The 23,650-nt window shown below is 39.6% G+C and overlaps 1 protein-coding gene across 4 annotated transcripts in view; it reads left to right on the top strand.

Annotated features, from left to right (window-relative positions):
- The window catches only part of kiaa0825 (KIAA0825 ortholog), a 190,063-nt gene that overhangs the window by 2,497 nt on the left and 163,916 nt on the right, over positions 1 to 23,650 (top strand). For all 4 annotated transcript variants that reach the window (XM_049470828.1, XM_022667574.2, XM_049470829.1 and 1 more), the window contains exons 2-4: positions 3,914 to 4,052; positions 14,682 to 14,850; positions 16,304 to 16,991. In XM_049470828.1, coding sequence (XP_049326785.1) covers positions 3,922 to 4,052; positions 14,682 to 14,850; positions 16,304 to 16,991 — 988 coding nt within the window. In that variant the 5' untranslated portion in view covers positions 3,914 to 3,921. The remainder of the gene's footprint in view (positions 1 to 3,913; positions 4,053 to 14,681; positions 14,851 to 16,303; positions 16,992 to 23,650) is intronic.

The following is a 23,650-nucleotide window of genomic DNA, read 5'->3' on the forward strand; positions in this document are numbered from 1 at the left end:
GTTAGATATGGTATGCTCTGCTGTTTGATGTGGGTGCATTCCTGTAATAACTACTAATTAATCAGCAACTGGAGCCACTTTTTATTGGTTTACTGAAATCCACACAAAGTTAGATATTTACATACTAATGATATATCTACTGGATCATAATATTTTTTAATGTTCTTTCCAATGTACTTTCACATGCTCATGTTTTAAATAATTGTAAATGTACAAAAGTAACCTGAAAAAGGGTGTATTTTCGAAGGGTGTTCATGTTGTTTTCCACAAGATCCACGTGAATATAAATTACAAGGTCTGAAGTTGTTAATACGAGCTTCTGAGGTGGATCTGAAGGCAGTATTAGTTCATAACTCCTGAAGTGGTGGAAAGTATGAGATGATGGTCGTGTTTAATTTAGCATGTTTCCTTAAAAGTGAACACTTGCTCTGTTAGGGCATTTAGTTTTAAGTGAGGATTTCGGTGGCGTTTTTAAAAACGCCGGAGGAGGCACTGCCTGCTAAATATTTCACACCTTCTCCAGGCTAAGTGGGCTAATGTGTGTGTGTGTGTGTGTGGATGGGTAGAAGCATGCTTGTTTCAGTTTAAGTGCTGGGAGAATACATCTGGCCCATGTCTCTCTCTCTCTCTCTCTCTCTCTCTCTCTCTCACACACACACACACACACACACACACACACACACACACACACACTGAACTTCAGCTCAGTCTTTCTCTCTCTCCTGTGGCACCTCTCAGAAGTACTGGGAGACTCCACAACATCTGAGTTGAAAATAGCTAACAAGACAAAGAAGATGGAGCGAGCATCTGCCTAATTAGGCCCTGTGTGGTGACAGGCTGAACCTGACACTTTTCCCACAACTCTCATGTGGATCACACACCGGCAACGATGCACATCCCTTTGTAACACAGGCTGCACTCACACACACACTCGTACACACTCTCACACACACACACTCACACACACACTCACAATGACTCACTCAGTCCCAGTGTAATTACACTGTAGAGTTCCTAGTCCTAGCCCCGTAAAAAGCTTCCCAAAGTGTTTCTCTCTCTCTCTCTCTCTCTCTCTCTCTCTCTCTCTCTCTCTCTCTCTATCTCTCCCTCTCTCCCTCTCTGTACAGACTCTGGGATGCTCATATAGAGTTTAGAAAATAATAAAAGCGTGAGCTTAACTGCAGAATCTGTCAGCTGAGGGAAATAATATTTGTCCAGCCGGACAGCCCTTCTCTCTCATTGTGCGGGTTAAATTAATGTTGAGATCTGTGTGTGTGTGTGTGTGTGTGTGTGTGTGTCAGGGAGGTAGCGTAGGCTGTTTGGAGTTTGACAGGGATTATTAAAATCAGCCCACATGAAGGAGAAACAGTGGCAGCAAAGCCAAATTGACACTGACACTCTCCATTATACTCCATTTGACTCATGATGACACCCTCAGATATACTGTATATCTCTCGCTCGCGGTCTCTCTCTATCTCTCTCTCTCTCTCTCTCTCACACACTCTGTCTGTCTGCTGTCTGTCTCTCTTTTTCTCACTGTTTCTTTTTTAAGCTGTCTCTCTGTCTATGTTCTATCTTATATGCACAATTCTGCATACTTTTCTCTTACTTTTCTCTCTCCTTTTCTTTCTCCTTCTATCTCTACTGCTTTCTCCCCTTCTATGTCTTTCTTCTTTCTTTCTTTCTTTCTTTCTTTCTTTCTCCCTCCTTTCCTGTTCTGTTTCTCTCTCACCCTTCTTGACATTCTCTATTTACTTCATGCTTTTTTCTTATTTACCATTTTTCTGTCTCCTCATTTTATTTCTCCCTCTTTTCTCTTTGTCCTCTTGTTTCTCTGTCTCTAACTCATTCTCTAGCTCTCTTTATTTTCATTTATGTAGCTCCCTGTCTTTTTTTCTCTTTCTCGCATCCTTTTTCTCTGTCTCGTAAGCTCCCTTTCTTTCCTTCCAAAGTTCTGTCTTCTCTTCCTCCTCAGCAGTCTGTTGTTTTCCCCCACTTTTTTTACACACTCTTTACAAATTCTTTCCTTCTTTAATTTTTTCCTCCTTTCTCTCTTCTTTTTCCTGTAATTTTTAAAAATATATATTTATATCTTTAATCCTCTCATTTTCACCTCATGTTTCTCTCTCTTACTTTATATCTCTTTCTACCTGTTTGTCTGTCTCTTTCCCCCTTCTCACAGTTTCTCTGTTTGATGTTTCTTCCTCTCTCTCTCTCTCTCTCTCTCTCTTTCTCTCTTTCTCTCTCTCTGTGTGTTGGGTGCAGGTGTTGAACATGCAGGGTCTTGTACTGGTGGGGGGTGTAAATAGATTGTTTGTATAAAGTACAGATGAGCAGCGTGTTGGCGGCTGATTCTCTGTGAATGGAGCTCTGTGTTTTAGATATGCATTTATTACTGCTGGGCTCCACTGGAAATTGAAAGCATTCATTCTTGGCAGGGAGAGAGAGGGAGGGAGGGAGAGAGAGATTGATAGATAACAGAAGGGTCGAGGCGTCTTATAGGAGATGATATCCAGCGGCTCGGTTCAGGTGGGCTTGATGTACTGCTCCTGATAAGGATCTTGTTGGAGGAGAAATCAAATCATCACATCTCATGAGCCGCTGCGTTGCGCTCGAGGATGTGTTTCATCAACAGGGAGGCTCTGCTGGAATGGATGTCATTCAGACGAGTACTGTACATAAGCAGACATCTATTACAGTCTGGAGGAGTTCTGTACTCCGCTGCTCTCCACGAGCTGGGCCTGCGTCACACGTGAAATTCAGCTGTAGGACTGTGGATCTGGAGTAGATTGAGTGGTTACTTCATTGATTTAATTAAGTTTAGTCACTCAGCATAGTAAAGAAACATTGTTCTCTTGAATATGTATAAACTTTTTGATAGAAATTATAAGTTTTTGGGTATTATTAATATTATTTAAAAAGTGTGTTATCTGAAGGTTTCAGGCTGTAACAATTAATATGTTGCAGTTCATTATCTATAGCTTAAATATTAGGCTTAGAACAAAGTGTAGAGTTAGGCCATTACACAGCCTTTTGTGCACATTTCCTGACAGTTCATCTTTACAAGCATGGTAGAAAAGGATTCATGTCCAAAATCACACTTTTTGCCCTGTAAAGACAAAATGCCCTGAAATTATTATTAATTATTATTTAATTGCCTTTATTTACATACACAGTTTACATACACAATTTCCTGCATTTTAGGCCTGCAGCGCATTCCAAAAACGTTGGGATGGAGACAAATGGGACTTTGGCTTATGGAGATTATGAGTATTATGACTTATGATATGTTAACATGCCTAGAACTGGGCAAGAAGGCATCTGTGAAGGACCATTAAACATTGAAGGTCAACTAAAGTCTGTCATGGTATGGGGTGTGCCAGTACATTTCTGTGATGGCAGGATAAATGCAGAAAAGTTAATTGAGAGCTTAGAACAATATATATGCTGCCTTTAAGACCACATCTTTCTTAGGAACAACCAAACATTTTTCAATACATGTTACAGGAATGGCTGCAAAAAAAAAAAAAAAAAAAAAAAAAAAAAATATATATATATATATATATATATATATATATATATATATATATATATATATATATATATATATATATATATATATATATATTGGTTCCTTGTGAATGACCTGCCTGCAGTTTTAGGTGTGACGCTGACCTGACATAAAGTAATAAATGTACAGTATATAAACAAATGGAATGGAATGGGTTTTTTGTACTGTCTGCACTGAAATAAAATGTAAGAAACTAGTAATGTAAGAAGTAAATGTAAAAACATTGAAAGTTATCACATTTTGTTTACTTAATGATCCATATAAAGTATACTAATATCCTTATCAAGTAAAACTTCCCCCCTTTCATGTGTCAGTTGCTGATTCTTTGTCTTTTTTTCTCAGGCTGAAAAATGGAGTTGCTGGGAGACTTTCCACAAGATCATGCCTTTGTGGATCTGCTCATGTCGGACGTCCCTGGTGAGGCAGACCTCCAGCTCCTGATCCGAGACACTGAGGACAAGCTGAAACTCAATGCCAGCAGGTCAGAACAGTATTATTCACATTTATCCATGAATATTTATCCAGATTTATCCATTTGAGTTTCAGTCAGAAACATGCACTTGTTTTCATAAAGATCTATTTTGATCTGATATCAGGTTATGTGTGGATTGGGCCTTTTTTGCTTCTTTATGATTAAACTGTATGAGGCTAATATAGCTAATAGGCAGAAGAAATTAATTATTTGTTCAAATATTTGTGGACACCCTTTCTAATAAATGCATTCAGCCACTTTAAGTTGCACCTATTGCTGACGCAGATATGCAAATGCACACATACATAGTTTGTCTTTCCCCTGCAAAGATGAAGAAGTATAGCCAATAGATTAGGACTTTCTGCACCAGACCAAACACATGAACTTATTAGCACTATGATGTTCTTTTAAATGATGATGCTCAGTTTACTACTTTAAGGTTGAGTTGAGATGGTGATGAGTTGAGGTGGTGATCATCCAGCATCCTGACTTCTCTAATATTCTTGTTCTTGTTCTCTTAATGCAGTCAAGTCACTTTTTTTAATACCCTTGATTTTAGAAGAAAAAAAAAAACAATGACTGAGCAAGTGTCCCAGTACTTTAGTTCAAATAGTGTTAGAGTTAAAGGCAAGGTGATCCATTTAAAAAGCATCTATGGGGGACTACAAAAATAAAATATTCCCTTGATTTTTGTCCACATTGGCTTGAGGCTCTTGCATGATGTGGCAAAACTAGCACAGTGGCACACACACACACAAAATGTTGTATTACTAAGACCCTGTCCTTGAGCATCTCTTCAAAATATGTTTTTGTACACATCCCATCTGAAAAACAACTTCCTTAATAATGAATATTGACTGGAACATTTTTTTAGCTTTCCTCTGGTTTTGCTCAAAAACTAAGAAATTCCTGTTTTCCTGGTTGAATTGTAACTATTTAAAAAAGAAGAAAAAAATATATAAATAAATCAAGTTTGTTTCCTGCACAGCCCATGGCTATAATACACAACAAGAATTAGGATGAAATATCTCTCAATGGGCACTCTGCGCTCTGAGTGGACCTCCTCTTGAGCTGATGTTCTTCCAGAACTTTAAACTCCTTCATTTACTGTTACCTGCAGCGTCTCCTGCTTTTCTTCTTGTAGAATATTATTAACATTGAGACTGGAGGATTAATTGAGGCCTGATGAATAGCATGCCACTTCATCTGAAATCAATAAACTCAAACACATGCTTTGAATATGTACTTGGGTCCAGGCCTCTGTCTCTTTTCTCCTTCTCTCTGCTCTGATAAAGGGCTATCTCTCTCTCCCTCTCTCTCTATCAGACATTCAGGCTTTGTTTTGAGTGAAGGACGTTCTGAAGAGAGCTCAGGAAATAAAGGCTGTTTTCATTCTCCTGCTTTTTGCACGAAAGAGTGCGTCTCATGTGGCAAATGAATCTCACCTTCTGGCATAATTTTGGAGGACGTAGCTTCTGTAGACACACACACGCACTCACTCATACACACACACACACATATACCCTGTGTGCCTGTGAGTTAATGTGTCAGAGCTGAGTCGATGTGCTTTACTGTTAATGAAATTATGTACTGTAGATGGTGGGATATTTAAAGTTTCTGCAATTTTACATTAAGGAACCTTTTCTGAAATGGTTTGACATTTTTGGATGCACTTTTTTTCAGATTGGCAAACCATTCTGAGAGGTTCTTCATCTCTAAATATCTCTTTTTATACCCAGTCATGTGATTTAGCGGCAAATTCCTCCTGTTGCAGCTCTTTTTTATTATTACCACTTACTTTTCCAGCCTTTTTTAGTTGCCCTGTGCCAAATTATTTGAGATGTGTTGATGCCATCAAGTTTTAGTTTTATTAGAATTTCTTAATAATAATCTAGTTTTATGTTATATATTCTAACGTGAATAAAATGAGAAAATGAGTCTATGAGATTTGCAATTTATTGCAATCTTTTTTTTGCAATTATCTTCACTTAAAATTGGATCAGTACATGCAGTCCAGGCTTTACATTTACATTTATTCCTGTGAATGTACTTCCGTACTGTACTGGTATCAGTCTGATTCTGATACCTGTGATTAGATTAGTGCCGTCTCTGTCTGATATCCGTGTGCTGTAAACTCTCCCTCGTCCACTCTTCCACTTCCTCCCTTCCTTCCTCTCTCTTCTACTCCTTCCTACACTCCTCCACCGTCTCCCTCCTCTCCCAGTTAGGATGGCCGGCCTTTCCCATTGTGGAATGGCTCCAAGAATCCATCAGCGCCTCACTTTTATCCTTTATGCGGCTCAGAAGGCACACGTGGTCGGCGAGGCGCTCCGCTGAGTGTGTTGTGGCTGAACAAAGCCCCCCTCGCTCCCCTTCCCATTACCAGCGCTGCCTCATCCCTGTCCATCCGGCCCGCTCCCTTCGCTCCAAATGGCCGAGTAATAATTGAAAATTCCACATCTTGAAACGAAAAACCCTTGGGTGGGTAATTCAAGGATTATTACCCTCAAGGCCAGGGCGGTTTCTCTCTGCCTCTCTAAGCATTAAAGGGTTATTTTGTGTTCTTGAAGGAGAGATGTGCGAAATGGAGAACCATTACAAGAACAAAGAACCCGGATAATGGGGAATTGTGGAAAAGAGAGAAAAAAAACACAGCGAGGGGAGAGAGAGAGAGAGAGAGAGAGCTGAAGTGAAATGACACGCATCCTCATGGTGGTCACTCAGCCAAAGCTTTGCAGACACAGGTGGACTGTGACAATGGCCTTATTCCGTGACCTCCACTAGGGTGGGCCAGAGTCGTACGCTACACCTGCTACCTGATCCACTTAACCCAGCCACAGATACCACGTGGAGGGGGGAAATAGAAAGTGAGAGAAGAAGGAATGAGCGAGAGAGGGAAAGAGAGATGGATGGAGACTGAGGAGGAGATAGAGAGTGTGCCAGTGTCAGCTGAGGGCAAAAAAAATCACAATGTTTAAGATTATTGCCCATTTAACTGTTTTCTAAAAAATCCATCTGCAGAAATGGCCTTTAAAGTAAATTAATAACGCAATGTAAATTCCTTTTTTTTTATGTATACATAGTGGGGTTTACTGGGGTACAGCTCCATTGAACTGCTGCCAATGAAAATCTAGAATTCAGGCAGTTCTGAAACAGCTTCTTTCCCCAAGCCATCAGGCTGTTGAACAGTCAGTTTTACAGTGTTTTCTCTAACCCATCACAGGCCACCTCACCTTTCCATTCCATACAAATGCACTCTACAGCCTGTAATTTACCCAAAGTTACACTGCACCTACTAAACTGTCTTATATGCACCTGTAAATGGCTTATAAGGCTGTACTTTAGAAGAGTGGCTATACTGCTCCTAAAATACCTGGAACCGATACTTAAGGTGCACTAGATTATAAGTCACACTGACTTTTTTTTTTGTGGAGGGGGGGGTATATGAAAGGATTTTAAGTGCACCTTATAGAGCAAAAAATACAGTAACTCCTTCTGCTACTTTTGAAGGTTGAGTGTAATCATCATGGTATACGGTAGGTGTTGCTTGCTGTAAAAAAAAGTGTTGCTCTGTTGTTGATAAGGTGTTCCTATCATATAGAATGTGTGTCTGGATAATTATGGAGCTGTAATGCTTCTATGTTAAAGGCTGGGAGATACTGACCCTGTTTACTTTGTTGTCTGCTGTCAGCTGTCCACTTCCACTCTGTAGAGCTGCAGAGAAGTTTGAATTTTTGTCTATTGCAACACCTTAGTGGCCACCTAGCAACATCTGAGCAACCAATAGAATGCAATAGTATTTGCCTTCAGGTGCTTAGTTTACAGAATGTACAGTAGTATTATTGTATTTTGTTGATATTATACTGTAGGTGTTGGCTGCTATACTATAAGGTGTTGCTATACTATAGAATATTCGTCTGGATACTTTTGGCACATAGTGGAGCTGCTTCTTTTTTTGCCTCTGTATTAATGGCTGGGGGATAAAGAGGCCTACTTACCTTGTTGCGTGCTGCCCACCTCCCCGCTGAGCTCTAACCTATTTATGGGTCACTATGGCTGGCCCGGGTCCAGCACCAGGATGTCCGAGATTTGCCTCCTAATTGAAGGAGATTAAGATAGGCTGACAAACAGCCTTAGCTTTTCCAAATTGAAACGCTGTTATCCATTAGGCTTCATCAAATTGGACGCATTGGGAGGCCACCGGCAGTGAAGGCGGGGGCTAATGAAGTGTCAGCCAGGGCCGGCCCACCAGAGGCCATGGGTGTAGCGTTACACTTCCAGTAGATAGCCACAGCGCCGTGCCATCTCGCGTCTGTGTGTAAAGCGTGTGTTCGCAGACACTGTGTGTCCTGACAAATAGCTGGCCGGGCCTGGCGCTGGAGGATACCGGCTATGCCAGATCGGAGTCGACGGGATCCTTTTTCACGGCTCTTTTTCACTCCTGGGCACTATGGGGAAAAAATGTGGAGGAAAAAAAACAGGGCCCCTTTGATAAGCGCTCAGATAGGCTATTTGTTTCCTGACCACATGGCTAGGTGCTCACTGAAGCTGAGGCTTATTTGAAAGGGATCTCTTCCTTTCCCTCCCTCTCTTCTTCCTCCTCCGTTCCCCCCTTTCCTCTCCCTCGCTCTGTCTCCTGGAGCGCGACAGGCCCGCGGCCCACCCACACTAAATTAATTTTGACAAGGAACTTAAGATAACGTCAGAGTGCTGACTAATCAGCAGGATTGGGTTTCTGTAAGGCAGAGAGCTGTGAAACGTGCCATCATATCTAATAAAAGACTCGCCCCTTACTCTCTTTCTCTCTCTTTCTATCTTTCTTTGTCCCTCCTTCTTTTTGTCTTTTTAGTTTTTTTCTGTGTCTCCCTCTTTCTTTTTCTTTCTTTCATTTATTCTATCTTTTTCTTAATTTCTGTCTCACTGTCAGTCTCCCCTTTCTCTAGTTCAATCTTTTTCTTCCTCTCTCTCTCGCTTTAACTTTCTCCCTCTTTCCCTTCCTTTTTAATAAGAATAATCTTTCATTTATCTCTTTTTTTTCTCTCTGTCACACATTATGTTCTTCCCTCCTTCTTCCTCTGTCTATTTTTTATTCTCTTTTTTTATCTGTCTTTTTTCCCTCCCTATGTATTGGCCCCTTTCTTCCTCTCTTTAACACATTCCTCTTTTCTCTCTTACATTTTTGTCTTTATCTGTCTGTTACTCCCTTTCTCCTGATATCTCTCATTAACTCTTTCTCTCTCTTTCCTTTTCTATTGTTCTCTCTATTTTTTCTTTCTTTTTTCTTTATTTACTTCTTTTATGTTTTCTTTTCTGCTGTTTTATTGTATCCTTGTCTTCTTTTGACGTTTTTTTAATACTTTTCTTCTTACTTTCTCTTTTATTTGTTCTGTCTGTTTTTCCCTGTCAGTTTCTCTGTTTTTTCTCTGTTGTTCTCTCACTTTTTTATCTCTTCCTCAGACCCCATTTACACCTTGCCACTTTATGTAGTTAGTATCTGGATTGTATCCAGATATGATTTTAGCCTCATGCATTTGCACATGGTCGTCAAATGTGTCACTAACATCTGATTAAAATACAGATATGCTAATTAGCTTGTCAGTCCTTTTTACTGGTGTATTGTTGTACCAGGAGGAGTTTTGGCTGTTGATTGTGAATCGTGTGGAGACAGATGTATCTACACTTCTATTAACCGTGAGTGTGTGTGTGGCTTGAGTGTTTCTAAGATCACCTGAATGATCTGCATTGATTGAGTACTGGGTGTGTTTACACTTGCATTTCTAATGAGGCTTGACCAGATCCAGAAATCCAGATCCACAAATGTGATCCTCAGAATGTATGAAGTGACCATGTGTAAACGGGGCCTCTTTATCTCTCTTTCTCTCCTTTCCCCTCTCTCTCTCTCTCTCTCTCTCTCTCTCTCTCTTTCTTTTGCTCTATTTTTCTGGTTTGTTGTGTCTGTTCTGCTTGGATCTGAAAACCAATTACATTTTCAGGGAGAGTGATTGACATGTGGACACAGAAATAGAGAGTGAAGAGAGAGAGATGAGGCTTAAGGGAACCTTTCCTCTCTCTATCTATTTCTTTTTTTCTTTCTCCTTCTTTTATTTAACTCTGGACTATTTCCTTTTTGTTGGGGCTCAATGTTTGAGTCTGACTCTATCAGAGACTTTGTGTTTTTGTAAAGCTGTTCTCAGACAATCCTCTCTCTCTCTCTCTCTCTCTTTTGCTCTCTCTCTCTCTCTCTCTCTCTCTCTCTCTCTCTCGTGCTCTGTTGTTAATCCTATAGACCTGACTGATCTGCAGGTTGTTAGCCTTCCTCTGTAGGACAGGTCACACACCGGGGCAACACGGCAGGGCTTTATTGTGACAATTCCACTCACCTCACTCACACACACCGTTAATCAAGCTGGAAATCCCCCCACAGAGTGAAAGATAGGAGAAGAATGGAAGCAGAAAGATATACTCAAAGTGAAGGGTGAAGAGTAACTAAGGTGTCACAAATATAGGCATCATTTCTTTTTTTCTATTTATCAAATATTGTCATGGTTTATATATTTTTAGCATCCTTAGCCAATTATAAGTTACTGTAAAAGTCAAATATTGTTTTTAAAAAGGGTTCCTTTGGCAAACCTTTGTCACAATGTCAGGTGTCATTGACTTCTCTGCACTTGGCCGCATCTGGGATGGACCATCACAAAAATCAGAGTCCTAGATCTTCTCTAAAAGAAATTGATGCCGTGTATTGGACCCAAGAAGAAAATGACAATTTAAACTGTTAAATGCAACAAGTCGAAAAGCAAGGATCTGTCATGCTATTGGGTTGTGTCAATCTGCTTCTTTGTTGGCAGAATTAATGCAAAGAAGAACAAACTTAACGCAACATATGCTGCCTTCAGTGGGACATCTTTTTCAGGGACGTCCATTCATTTTCAACAAGACAATGCACAACCACATGCTGCACAAATTACAAAGGCGTAACTGCAGAAAAAGAGGGTACAGATACTAGACTTGCTAACAGTGCTAATCTTTCCACAATAGGGAATGTATTTGAGGATTCTAAAGGAAAAAGGTGAAAACAATGACCCTGTACCTTGTTACATCTAAATATGTGTTTGCAGAAGGAATGAGACAAAAAAAAAATCTTAAAACACCTCATCTCTCAGTAGCATTAGATCGAAAACATCATTTAAGGGTTGTGAGGAGGAATGGCACCATTGCAAAGTGGAAAATGCTTTACTGTCCCTTTTTTGGGGGAATTTGTAGCAGATATTGATTGATTGTATCAGGAATGGATGTATATTAACAGATTAAATGAAGTTGACCAGACACAACATAATATATATAGGGTTTATACTGTAAGCTATCAAATAAAAGTAAGTAAAAGAAACACTGTTTCTTTTCTTGGGATTTAGGGTTGTATTTTACGAACAGCAGTTTTAAAAGCAGTTTTTCCTTCTCTCTCCTGGGCTGACATCTATATTCTGTATTAGTCTAGAAGCTCCAGCACTTCTAATTGAGTGCATAGGGAACCTGGATAACACTTTTGGTGGCATTTTGCCCTCGGAGTGACACCAACTCTCCAGGGTGGTCAGAACAAGCCTGTCTCTGACGGGGCATTGAGTGTCTGCTGGCCACGTCCACCCCTAAACGGGATGTTGATTACCCAGGCGTGAGTGTGTGTGAGTCTAATAGGCAGTGATGGCGGGAGGCGGGACTGTGTGTGGTTTATGGAGCGGTTGGGCTGGATGGTGGCACAGATGGATGCTCGTTTCCACCCGGCTGTTAGACTAAAGTCCTGCGGTGCTTTTTAAAACTGCCTTACAGCACCAAACACAAATCCTGCTTTATGACAAACAGTAAACAGACTTATTTCTTACTTTACACTTTAAATAGATGACTGTGATAAATAATAGCAGTGCTGTGTTTTTATACAGGCTGCGATTGGGTGAATTGGCTAAAATATGACCTCAGGATATTTGACCAACCTCAAGGTATTGCAATGATATGTGATATCTTTCTGGAATTTCCTGTAGAATTTAAACAAACTAAAATGAAATGTAGGGCCAATTAAAAAGGGAAAACTTTAAGGAAAGAAATAAAAGGAGAAAATAAATAAATTAAGGCAGATATAGGCTTCTGCACAGATGCACATTTTTATAAGTATAAACATACAGTAAGGAGCTTGCAGATGGCCTAATGTGAACATTTCCAAATTCTAAACTCTCGCAATAAATACACCCTTCTGTAGGAGTTGAGTTGATTCAAACAACTCAAAGACCTAGGCCCAAAACAAACCTGCCATCTAGCATACACAGTTTAATCCTGTGAATTGCGAGCTAAACTATAGGTCCAAATGTTTGTGGACATCACTTCCAAAGAGATGAATTTATCTAATTTAACATTCTAAACTCTGCAGAAACACTCCTGGTCCCTAGCATGTTCCCCACTGTTGTAATGTAGGAACAACTCAGCCAGTTTGCATTGCTTTGCATGTGTTTACTGAATAGTTGTCCTGAGAGTGTAATAAAAGCCATAGAGAATACGCTTAGGGGTTAAGTTGCATCCATTGCTGATACACACACAGCTTGTCTAGTCCCTGTAAAGAAGTATTAAAAAAATGATAAGGATTCTCTGGAGCAGATAACCATTAACCTGTTGGCCCCATTATGGTGCTCCATCAACTGTTTGGATTGAGTTAAAGAGATGGAGAAGATGTGGGATGGTGATTTACCAACATCCTGACTTCAGTAGCCAGCACACTCAGAGGAAAGTGCAGCGACCCAGCTCTGATACTTTAGCTCACAGACGTCTTGTGCCGATCAACATTATTCTTTGGAGTGATGAGGGGAGAGAACACCATCTACTCACCCAAAAAGAGCAAGGCCAATTGTGCTCTCTCAGGGCTCTGGCAGCTGATGGCAAGCTGCATAACTGGGATTCGAACCAGCAATCTCCTGATCACAGTGGCAGTGCCTTAGTCCGCTGGACCACCTGTAGCCCCCAAATCAACACATTTGTGATTTGGAGATAAGTGAGTAAATACAAATGCAGTGTGAGTTACAACAAACACAATTTTGCTATTACACACAAAACTTGGCAAATTTAAAGAAGGAGGAAAAACACTTTTTACCTTTCAGTGGAAGTCAGTGTAAAAATAATTTATTAAGTCATTTTGGAACATTTTTATTGATCCATTTATCAGATCCATTCATCAGAACACCCATGTTGTAAACTATGTCATCGCTGTCCAATGAAAATAAGTATCTCCATTTTTGACTGTTTTTTTTTTGTTTTCTACATAATAACCTGTGTCAAAACGTGATGATAAATGGCCAATATAAATCCCCCAAAATTACCTGAAATAAACTCTTTTTACATTGACCTCCATTGAAAGGTTAGTGGGTTTTATCTCTCTCCTTTACAGTTGCTACTTTTTCCATTTGAAAAGCGACAAAATGCTGTTTCTTATTTCAGATCACTGAGCAATTTAAGTTGCTGGAAATTCATCAGTTGATCAGTTTTACTCATCAACTGTCAGTAAACAGGAGAGCTGTTCATACTTTCTCAATGCCTGGCATTAATAATAATAATAATAATAAAAAGTCTCAATAAAGAGCAGCACTTCTGTTGTGTGTGCAAATTTTCAGGCGGCATCTTCAGCTGGTAAAACAGGCTGTTTATGTGGCTGTTAGTTGGAGTGATTTTACAGCAAGCTTTGGGCCATTCATTAAAGGCCAGAAACAGGAAGAATCGCTGCTCCAGCACAGCCTGTCCCCTCCGCCGCGTGCCGTCGCCGCGCATATTTCCTCTTTACAACAAAACGAGAAGCATTCGCCGGCTTCCTGTTGGCAGTGCTGCCTCAGAGCGGAAAATAAAGGCAGGGAAAGAGGCTCATTGACACGACACATGCGCGTCGTTCCTTCGGTTTAGTGTGGGCATGTGTCGTTAAAATCAACAGCACTTTATGTGTGATATGTTTTGTTACGGAATAAAAATGTGCCACTTTGAAATGGTATTTAATGTGTTGCCGTTGGAAGGCATCTGGCCTTGTGTGCGGCGTGGTGTTTACAGCAGGCCGTTTATAGGCCTGGAGTCATGGCTTGCTCTTACATAGACAAGCCATGCATTGTAATGGAGCGTCTGTGTGTGTGTGTGTTTTTTTTTTTTTTTTGCGTGTGTGTGTGTGTGAGAGAGAGAGAGAGAGAGAAAAAGAGAGAGAGAGAGATTTGGCGAACGTCATGTCTAATTTATCACATATAGAGCGTACAGAAGTGCTGATGCTGCGTGCTTATGCTGAAGTTCTACTTGTGTTGAGTTGATGAAAGAGACGTGTCATTTTATTGCAATTCTCGATCAGACTCCTCTCAACACACACACACACACACACACACACACAGCACCCACGTGCACACATACACTCACACACACACATGCAGACTGCACACCCAGACTGACTGTGGATATATTGATGTCTGTGTTCATTAGGGCTGATGTGTCTCGATCAGGGCTGCTGTGGGTTGAACGAACAGGGGTGGGGGGGGCTGTATGTCATGACTGAAGTGCAGCTGAGTGTTTATTCTGTTTTGTGTGTTGTTTATGTGTGTGTGTGTGTGTGTGTGTGTGTGTGTGTGTGTGCAGTATTGAACAGAACCTGCGGGAGCTCCAGGGGAAGATTGGTGAGGCCTGGGTTGGAGAGAGAGCTCCCAGTCCTACAGAATGTCTGCAGTGGTTCAGTCAGCGTAACCTGGCTTCACTGAAACCCATCTCTACTGGACACCAGGAGCTGCTGGACTTCCTCAAATCTGTGGTAACGTAACATCATGTGATTATAGGCTGTGCACTGATTCCCAGTACTGTGAATACTGTATATTAATGTTGAAATATTAGACAACATTTTTTTAAAGTTTGGAATCCATTAATTAGACTATATTTTAACAGTTTAAATCAACAGAATAAATCAACCGTCCTGTTTTTTGTCCCTCTGGTCTGTCTTTGTGTTTACATACCCTCCTCTGCACATGCCTTGTGTGTTTTTCCGTGTCTCTGCCCCTGTCTTCAGTGTGCTCACCTGTTCGCTTGTAGCTCCGCCCCCTTGTTACCTGGTCACAGGTGTTTCCTGTTTACACAGTCCCCATCTGTGTGTGTGTATATATAGTCCCCTTTGGTCCTGTGTCCCCTGTCTGTGGCTGTACGGCTAATATCAGTCCGGTTATGTGTTCATTTGGTCTTTCTAGTCTCAGTGTACTCTGTGTTTCTATGTATCTTTAGTTCTTTCTTTGTTTCAATAAATTTTCACAAGTGAGTCCGTTCTTCACGTCTCCTTGCTGCTCCCACCCTAACACATATTTCAAATTTCAGGCTTACATCTTAAGTATAAAAATACAAATTCTTATTATTTAGCATTTTACTAATTTACAAAATTAATTAAATGTAATACAAGCCCAAATCATAAAGGACAGTTTTATGTGATTAACGTTTTATCTGCTTGACTTCATCTCATTTGTTAATATACATCCATTCCTGCATTTCAGACCTGCAGCACATTCCAAACAAAAAGTTAGAATGTGGCAATTAAGATGGGATAGGAGGTTTTAAAAAATAATAATATTAAAAATTATGTGATGTCAAAGGATGGTTGTAATCATAATTTGATTTAAAAGCAGTATCCACAAAAGTTATTTAAGAATAAAAATGAGCAGAGGATATGCATTTCTATGCAAGTTCTAAACAGAAATACTGAAATGATTTTGCATATTTCTCCCTCAACAGTGCATAATATCATTAAATGATTCAAAGAATCAGGACAGATATTCATGCATAAATGACATCCATGCCTTTATTCATACACAGCTCTGGAACAAAATAAGAGACCCCTTAAAATGAGTTTCTTTGATTTTACCAAACTGAAAACCTCTTGAATATAATAAAGAAGAAGATGGATGATTGCAAGCCATCAAATCGAGCTGAACTGCTTGAATTCTTGCGCCAGGAGCGGCATAAAGTTATCCAAAAGCCGTGTGTAAGACTGGTGGAGGAGAACATGCCAAGATGCATGAAAACTGTGATTGAAAACCAGAGTTATTCCACCAAATATTGATTTCATTTTACTTAAACATATTCCTATAAATAGCAAAATCAGATAAACTGATTCAGAAACTGAAGTGTTCTCTTTCTTCCAGAGCTGTATTTACAGTATGTTTAATTGAACTGGATTTAAAATGTTTTTATTTTTTCCTTACTGTATTCATTTATTTAAATAGCAACAGTTGCTGAAGACTGAAGAGGCTCGTGAGGAGGCCGTTCTGCAGTTGCTGTTGAACATCTCGTCTCAGTGTGGGGTGTCCTTCCCTTCCTCTGGCACGTTATCTGTGCAGGGCCACACCCCTGTCCCTCCAGTCTGCTCTGTACGAGACGACCTCGCCCTGGAGGTCCAGGAGACCTGGGATGACATCCGGTTCCTTTTGCGGCGCCACCTGCTGGACAGACTCCAGCTATCTGAGGAACCAAGCCAGACTGCCCAGTCTGCAGAGGGTTCAAACCTGAATTCAAGAGTTCCACCAAGAATCCACATACTCCAGCAGCTCTCCTTCCTCTACCCAGAATCAGAAGTTCTCACAAAGTACCAGGCCCTCCAGAGCAGGATGGTTCTGGGACTGCTGAGGAGCACCCAGACCTGCAGCCCTGGTGGGGAGAGGGGCTTCAACAGGCTGGCTTTGGGCTTCCAGGATGTCAGCCCTGCTTTCTGCACTATGCTCAGTGAGGAGATTCATGTTCTGAATGGAGTAGCTGAGCCACACAGCATCCTGGCCTTTCTGAACCAGGCCTACCTGAGCACCCTGACTCAGGAGCTGAGTGCTCTGATGGAGAGAGAGGTGGAGGCCATGCAGAAGGACAACACTGCACCCGGAGCGAAGGTGGGGAAAGGCTCCAACAAGAAGTCAGCAGTAGGTCAGTGTGATTTTTGTTTATTGCTAATAACTATATACTATAACACCAGTGATTCTCAGGGCTCGTCCTGGATGGGTCATGTCCTCTAATTTATTTGGTGTTTTATGTTTAAAAAAAAAAACAAAACAAAAAAAAAAACGCACAAATGTCTCTTGGATAGAAGAAGAAAAACAACTTTTGGTTGCTATGGGATGTTTTAACAGGGGTGTAAGAAATTATTGATATATTACAATATTAGACAAGACATGACAAGACACGACAAGACAAGACACGACAAGAAAAGAAAAGACAAGACACGAAACGACAGGACACGACAGGACAAGACACGAAAGGACACGAAAGGACACGAAAGGACACGACAGGACAAGACATGACAAGACACAACAAGACACGAAAGGACACGACAGGACAAGACAGGACTAGACAGGACAGGACAAGAAACGACACGAAAAGACACGACAAGACACGACAAGACAAGACAAAACACTGAACGACAGGAGAAGACAGTACACGAAACGACACGAAACGACACTGAACGACAAGACACGAAACAACACTGGACGACACGACAGGACATGACACGACATGACAAGACAGAAAAGGACAGGACAGGACAGGACAAGACACGGAAGGACACGACAGGACAAGACAAGACACGAAACGACAAGACAGGACAAGACACGAAACGACAAGACAAGACACGAAACAACACGACACGACACAATAAGACACGACAGGACAAGACAAGACAGGACAGGACAGGAAAAGACACGACACGACACGACACGACAAGACAAGACAGGACATGACAAGACACGGCAAGACAGGACAGGACATGACACGACACGACAAGACACTACAGGACAAGACAGGACAAGACAAAACACGACAAGACGCAAAGTGATCTGTGCAGTGAACACACACGTATGCACTAGAGAGTACACTTAGAAGGCACGGTGATTTTGGTGAGGACACGTGCCCGGAGAGTTGGGCAGCCATTGCTACGGCGCTCAGGAAGCAGTAAGCTTTAAGGCCCAACAGTTGTGACCCACCTAACCCTGGTATCAAACCAACAACTCTGTCATCGATAGCCCAGTGCTCTATAACTCCTGAGTCAGAACTGCACCAAAATTGAACTTTTAATATCATAGTGATTTTTTTTATATATATAATTATGTATTTTTCCAGTGTGTACTTCCAACAATTGACTTGACTTTCACATTATACAATTTTTCTTTTGTTATCACTTCTGATATCATAATTATCACAATTTGTATGCCTTAAACATAGAAAACGTATACAGAACAAGGAACTATTAACACACTATTATAGCGATTTTCAAAAACACAGTCTAAATATTTAAAATATGAATTTACATGCAAAGATAAGATTGATTTTAGATAGTGGTTGTTTTTGTGTTGTGTTTAAACCCACCCACCGAATGGCAGGGTTTTAATCTGTGTTGTTGATGGTTAGTTCCTACTGTTTTGATTGCATACAAAGTAAATATTTCTTTTACTCAGATTTTCTAAATATGAAACTGTGTTTTTATACAGACAATCTTCCTACAATTTGATTTAAACAAGCGCAACATATTATCTTGTTTAGAGTATCTCAATATATTGTCATATATTAAATCTTATGTAACTTGTAATGTGATGTGTATAGCCAAGTGTTTGCCAATACACAACCCTTTGTTTCATAATGTATGTATTTTAATCAACCCTTGACTTTAAATGTATCACAAACCTACATGTAATATGCAAAAGCAAAAAAGCAATATAAAAAATATATTAATTCCTTTACATTTTTAAAGGAACTAATTATGAAGGCTTGTTTCAGGTAGCGATATCTGTCAACAAATGCAAAATTTACCCCTGACCACTAATACTTCTTATATCAGTTATCAGTTAGTCATTAAAGCCTTAAACAAAGACATGACAAACCTTGTGAGGCAGCAGTATGCAATTTAATAATGATTTAAGATGTTTTATCTCAGATGGCTAGGGTAGCCAGCACCTGTATACGTTGTGAGGTGTTATCTTGTGAGTGAGATTGAACAGTGGTTAGCGTGCAAATGGAAAGGCAACATTGTTATTGGATTAAAAGCGAGGCCTGATACTGGGTTCCAGATGGTGATCGTTACTGGCGACTTCTGACTAGAAGAATTGTCTATGCAACTCTAGTAGAAATCACACTAGCATTTAATGTAGGAGGCCTCAGAGGAGTGTAGTATTTGTGGCTTCCTTGGGAAATGGCAAAAGTCATGGTACATTATAATATAATATTTCTTGTCCCGTAATTTTTTGGTGTTGGTAAGTGTCAGTATAGGTATCGTGTTGCCATACTTACACTGCTCTCCAGTACAGTGGTTAACAAGACTTTTCCTAGAACCAAACAATGAAACATATATAATAAGTCAATATATAGAAAGACATGCCCACAAACTTGGGATTTATGTAAAATTTAAACATTACCACTAATTCTAGAGTGAGTCTCATTGCCCTCCAAAAATGACCTGTCCCAAAGGCTGCTGTCCAAATCCTTCCACTTGTTTAAACCAGCTCAGCACTCCTTTCCTGGCTGTAAACTAGACTGAGGAAGGTGTGTGTGTGTATGTGTGTAGAACTGGATAATTGGCCATTTGATGGTCTAACATGGCTTAACACAGGTGGATCCACACCTACAGATGGCTCAACCACCAGACTCCACCAACCATCAGTGGCACAGCACCTATTAATGTGGACACAGTGAGCATGTAATTCACACACAAGACTTTTCTTTTACTTTTTCTTTTCAGGCTGTAGCTGCTCAAGGTTTTACTAAACGTACATTCTGGAGTGTAGCACGTGCCTCCGGGCCCTATTCAGTGATTGAAATTGTTATTGTGCTATTAGAGAATTTTAATGAGTGCTATCCAGAGTCATTTACCTATTCACTGACTGGAGATCATCTCATTTGTCTTGGAAGCCAGAGGTAAAATGTAAAAGTCACTGATGGGAAAGTATAGTGCACATGGTGTAGGTACAATTAGATTTTCGTAATATTAAATGGAGAAGAATGGTCCAAATGAATTAGAATGTATACTATATATCCAGATGTTATCGACAATCCTTCCCATGAATGCATTCAGATGAAGAGAGTACTTTTCTCACATTTTCTCCCAATTTATCTGGCCAATTGTCCCACCCATTCAGCTGCTACTCAGCTGTATATCCCCCATCACTAGTGAAGCCACAACACAAGAAGGGTGGAGACTAGCACATGCCTCCTCCAACACATATGAAGTCAGACTTCGCCTCTTTTCTAACTGCTGCTGATGTAGCATTGTAGAGGAGCATTACAGCGCACTCTGAGAAAAGTGCAGCGACTTGGTTCTGATACATCAGCTCACAGATGTCTTGTCCCGATCGACACCACCCTTTGGAGTGATGAGGGAAAAGAGCACTATCTACACACCCAGAGAAAGCAAGGTCAAGTGTGCTCTCTCAGGGCTCCAGCAGCTGATGGCGAGCGGCATGACCAGGATTCAAGACTGGGTAGTAGCTTCTGATCATTGGCTTTTTGATTATTTTTGTTTGTTCTAAAGTCTAAAGCCAGATTTATGTGGAAAACGTAATAATCTGCAAACAATGCAAATGAATAAATACATAAATAAGTAAATAAATTTGAATTTGCTTTCACAATAAATTGGCAGTAATTACTTTGCTTCAAATCTGTTTTTTTTTTTTTGCTTTTGAAACATCTGATTGCTCGATCAGTCAGCCTATTTTTATACTCATGGCTGTTATTATTATTTATCTCGCCTTTATTCATTCTCCTCTTTCTGCCGGCAGAAGCGTGGCTGAGAGAGAGGCTGTGGGTCTCGGGGGAGCGCAGGACTTCCTACCATGGCATGCTGTCAAAGCACTGAAGCATTTAACAGCTTTTCATGCGGCGCGATGGCAGCTTCTTTTAACCCCTCCATCTGAGAGGGAGGGACTGATGTTGTTCCCTCCTTCCTTCACCAGATGTGGGAGGCATAGGCCTTTGTACCCATCCTTTTTTTCCCTGCCGTTCCTGTTTCCGGACCAGGCTCCTGACTCTGATGTGCAGGTTGACTGATCCGGAACAATGAGGCATTTTAAACCCTTACCACCACACCTCGCTGCACTTGCAGGCGTCATGGCTGGAGGGACAGGAGTGTGTGTTTGTGTGTGTGTGTGTGTGTGTGTGTAGGTGTGCATCTTTGTCCAGGTGAATATAGAGATATACATATACATTATATGCTTCACTCAGGGATGTTTTTCTTTTTTTTATCAAAAATAATAATTGTATATTATATACTAATTATATATACATTGAATTAATCTACAAACATTAATAAATGGTTTTTAACAAAAATTAATAATTTAACAACATCCTTCCATAAAATCCCTTTTTTTTAGCAAGTCTACTGTTCAGTACTGTTGAGTTCAGAAGGTAAATTAAATTTAATTTATATTAAAATATGGATAAAATCTCATAAATAACACTCACACTCTTTCCATAAAAAACAAACAGAAAACTACGCTGAAATAAACTAAAATTAAAATAAAAAAGGTTTGCATTTTGCCACAGAATATTGATGTTATTAATGCAGCTAAATATATTAATTTATTAATTTCTAATATACATATGGTTCCACTGTGTTAATCTTACATTAATTCTACATTCAAATACCATCCAGTCTTAATAATAAGAAACAAAATACATTATTGAGATCAATTGAGATTAATCACATAATATTGTTATAATTAATCTGATGAAATACATTATATGGTAGAGACAATATATGTATTTAGTGTGAGCGTATTTATGCATAAATGTGTGTTTATTTCGATACACAATACCATTTCCTCTATGGAAGTTGTGGGCCAATGCTGGATACACTTTACAAAGAAACAGAAAATAAATAAAAAAACATGTATTTATAATATGTATTTATGTATTATAGATAAATATATTTATTTTTACATTTGTTTGTAGATGCTAGCTACATATATCTAATCGACTGTATCTAAAAAGCTAAATTATATCTCATGTTCAATACTATATATTTTAATTGAAAACACAAAATACATTATTCATACATTATTAATATTGTAGCTTGATGGGTCATTGCTTTTCAGTGAAATCTGGTGAAAATTCCTGTAGTGTTTTAATATCACAGTACATAGCACAGACACTTTTTTTTTTACAATAACGTGCAGTTTAAGTGTATAACAGAACTACTGTTGACTTTTTTCTCCCCTCATATTTTAACCCTTACAGGATCTTCAAGTGAACTGTCATATATTAAATGTACTACAGCCTCCGTTTACATACTGCACAATTCATTAGTGCTGCAATGCGCTCGTCATTCCAGCACTTACCCTGCGAGCACACTGCAAACATTTCTCCCTAATAGCCCCTCACTACCGACCAGATTGCTTATGCTGCTGCAATCTCTCCCATGCCCTTGTACAATGTTTTTTAATATTTAATAAAGTCACACTTCAGTAAATTGTATCGCTCTCCACATTTACACACACTGTCACATGTGCCGTGATGGTGCATGCACCCGCGCAATTACGGCACTTGGTGCTTTTTTTTTCCCCTTTTTTTTTTTTTTTTTGCAACACGGGCCTATCTCCAAGCTGCTGGCTCTCCATTCACTTTAGATTGTCTGAAACGAGTGGGTCTTGTGGCATGAGAGGTAGGTGTGTGCATGTGGAGTGTGTATAGGGGGGGTATTGGTGGATTTATGCCAGGCCCAGGGTTACTTACAGTGGTTAATGAATGGAGAGCCCTCAGCTTTTCTACCCTGTTTTTTTTATTTAAGCAGACAAAGAGAGCGAAAGAGAGAGAGTCCTTCAGTCCTTATTTACCGTGATACAGTTTAAAATTCTGTTGTGCTGTGAGTAGGGTGGGTTTTGGGGAGCGTGGTGGAGGTTTTTGGGTAATAGTAACAAGTTTTTCATTCTACTCCTATGTCTGAGCACGCTCAGTCTTTTTTATTAGTTTGCTAATGTATTAGTGATCCCTGATTCACCAAAGAGCATTAAATAAACATTATTTTTTGTCTGCATTACATGTTTTAATGTCAATGATGGAGCGAAAAATACAACCTTTAAACAAACTTTATTTAATTAACATTGTCTCATAAGCATCTGTTAATGAAAAAACATTGATTTACATTGATTTAACGTTTATTTAAAGCTTTTTTTTCTCTTTTTCTCTTTTTATCTCAGAGCCTTTATGTAAAAGGTTCTCCCCTCAAATAATAATCACCGTTATTATTATAATTATTATTATTTGTTAAACGCAAGCACTGCAAGAAAACATTACAATCTGTATAAATAGAATATAAACAAGATATACAAATTTAATGAAAGTAAACTTCAGGAATTTACAAAAATACATACATATTTGCATGAATAAATCAAGTCTGACTTTGTTATTCAGTTCAAAATGGTAAATTCATTTATTTTATAGATATATTACACACAGAGTGATCTAATTTAATCGTTTATTTCTTGTATTGTTGATGATTATGGCTTACAGTCAATAATAAAAAAAAAAAAACAGTTTCTCAGAAACGTTTAATATTATATAAGACCAATTGGTATTTTTGGCAGTGTGAGCTGGAAAATGAAATC

This window comes from Astyanax mexicanus, chromosome 22 (genome assembly GCF_023375975.1).
Source record: "Astyanax mexicanus isolate ESR-SI-001 chromosome 22, AstMex3_surface, whole genome shotgun sequence".
In the NCBI taxonomy this organism is placed as follows: domain Eukaryota; kingdom Metazoa; phylum Chordata; class Actinopteri; order Characiformes; family Acestrorhamphidae; genus Astyanax; species Astyanax mexicanus.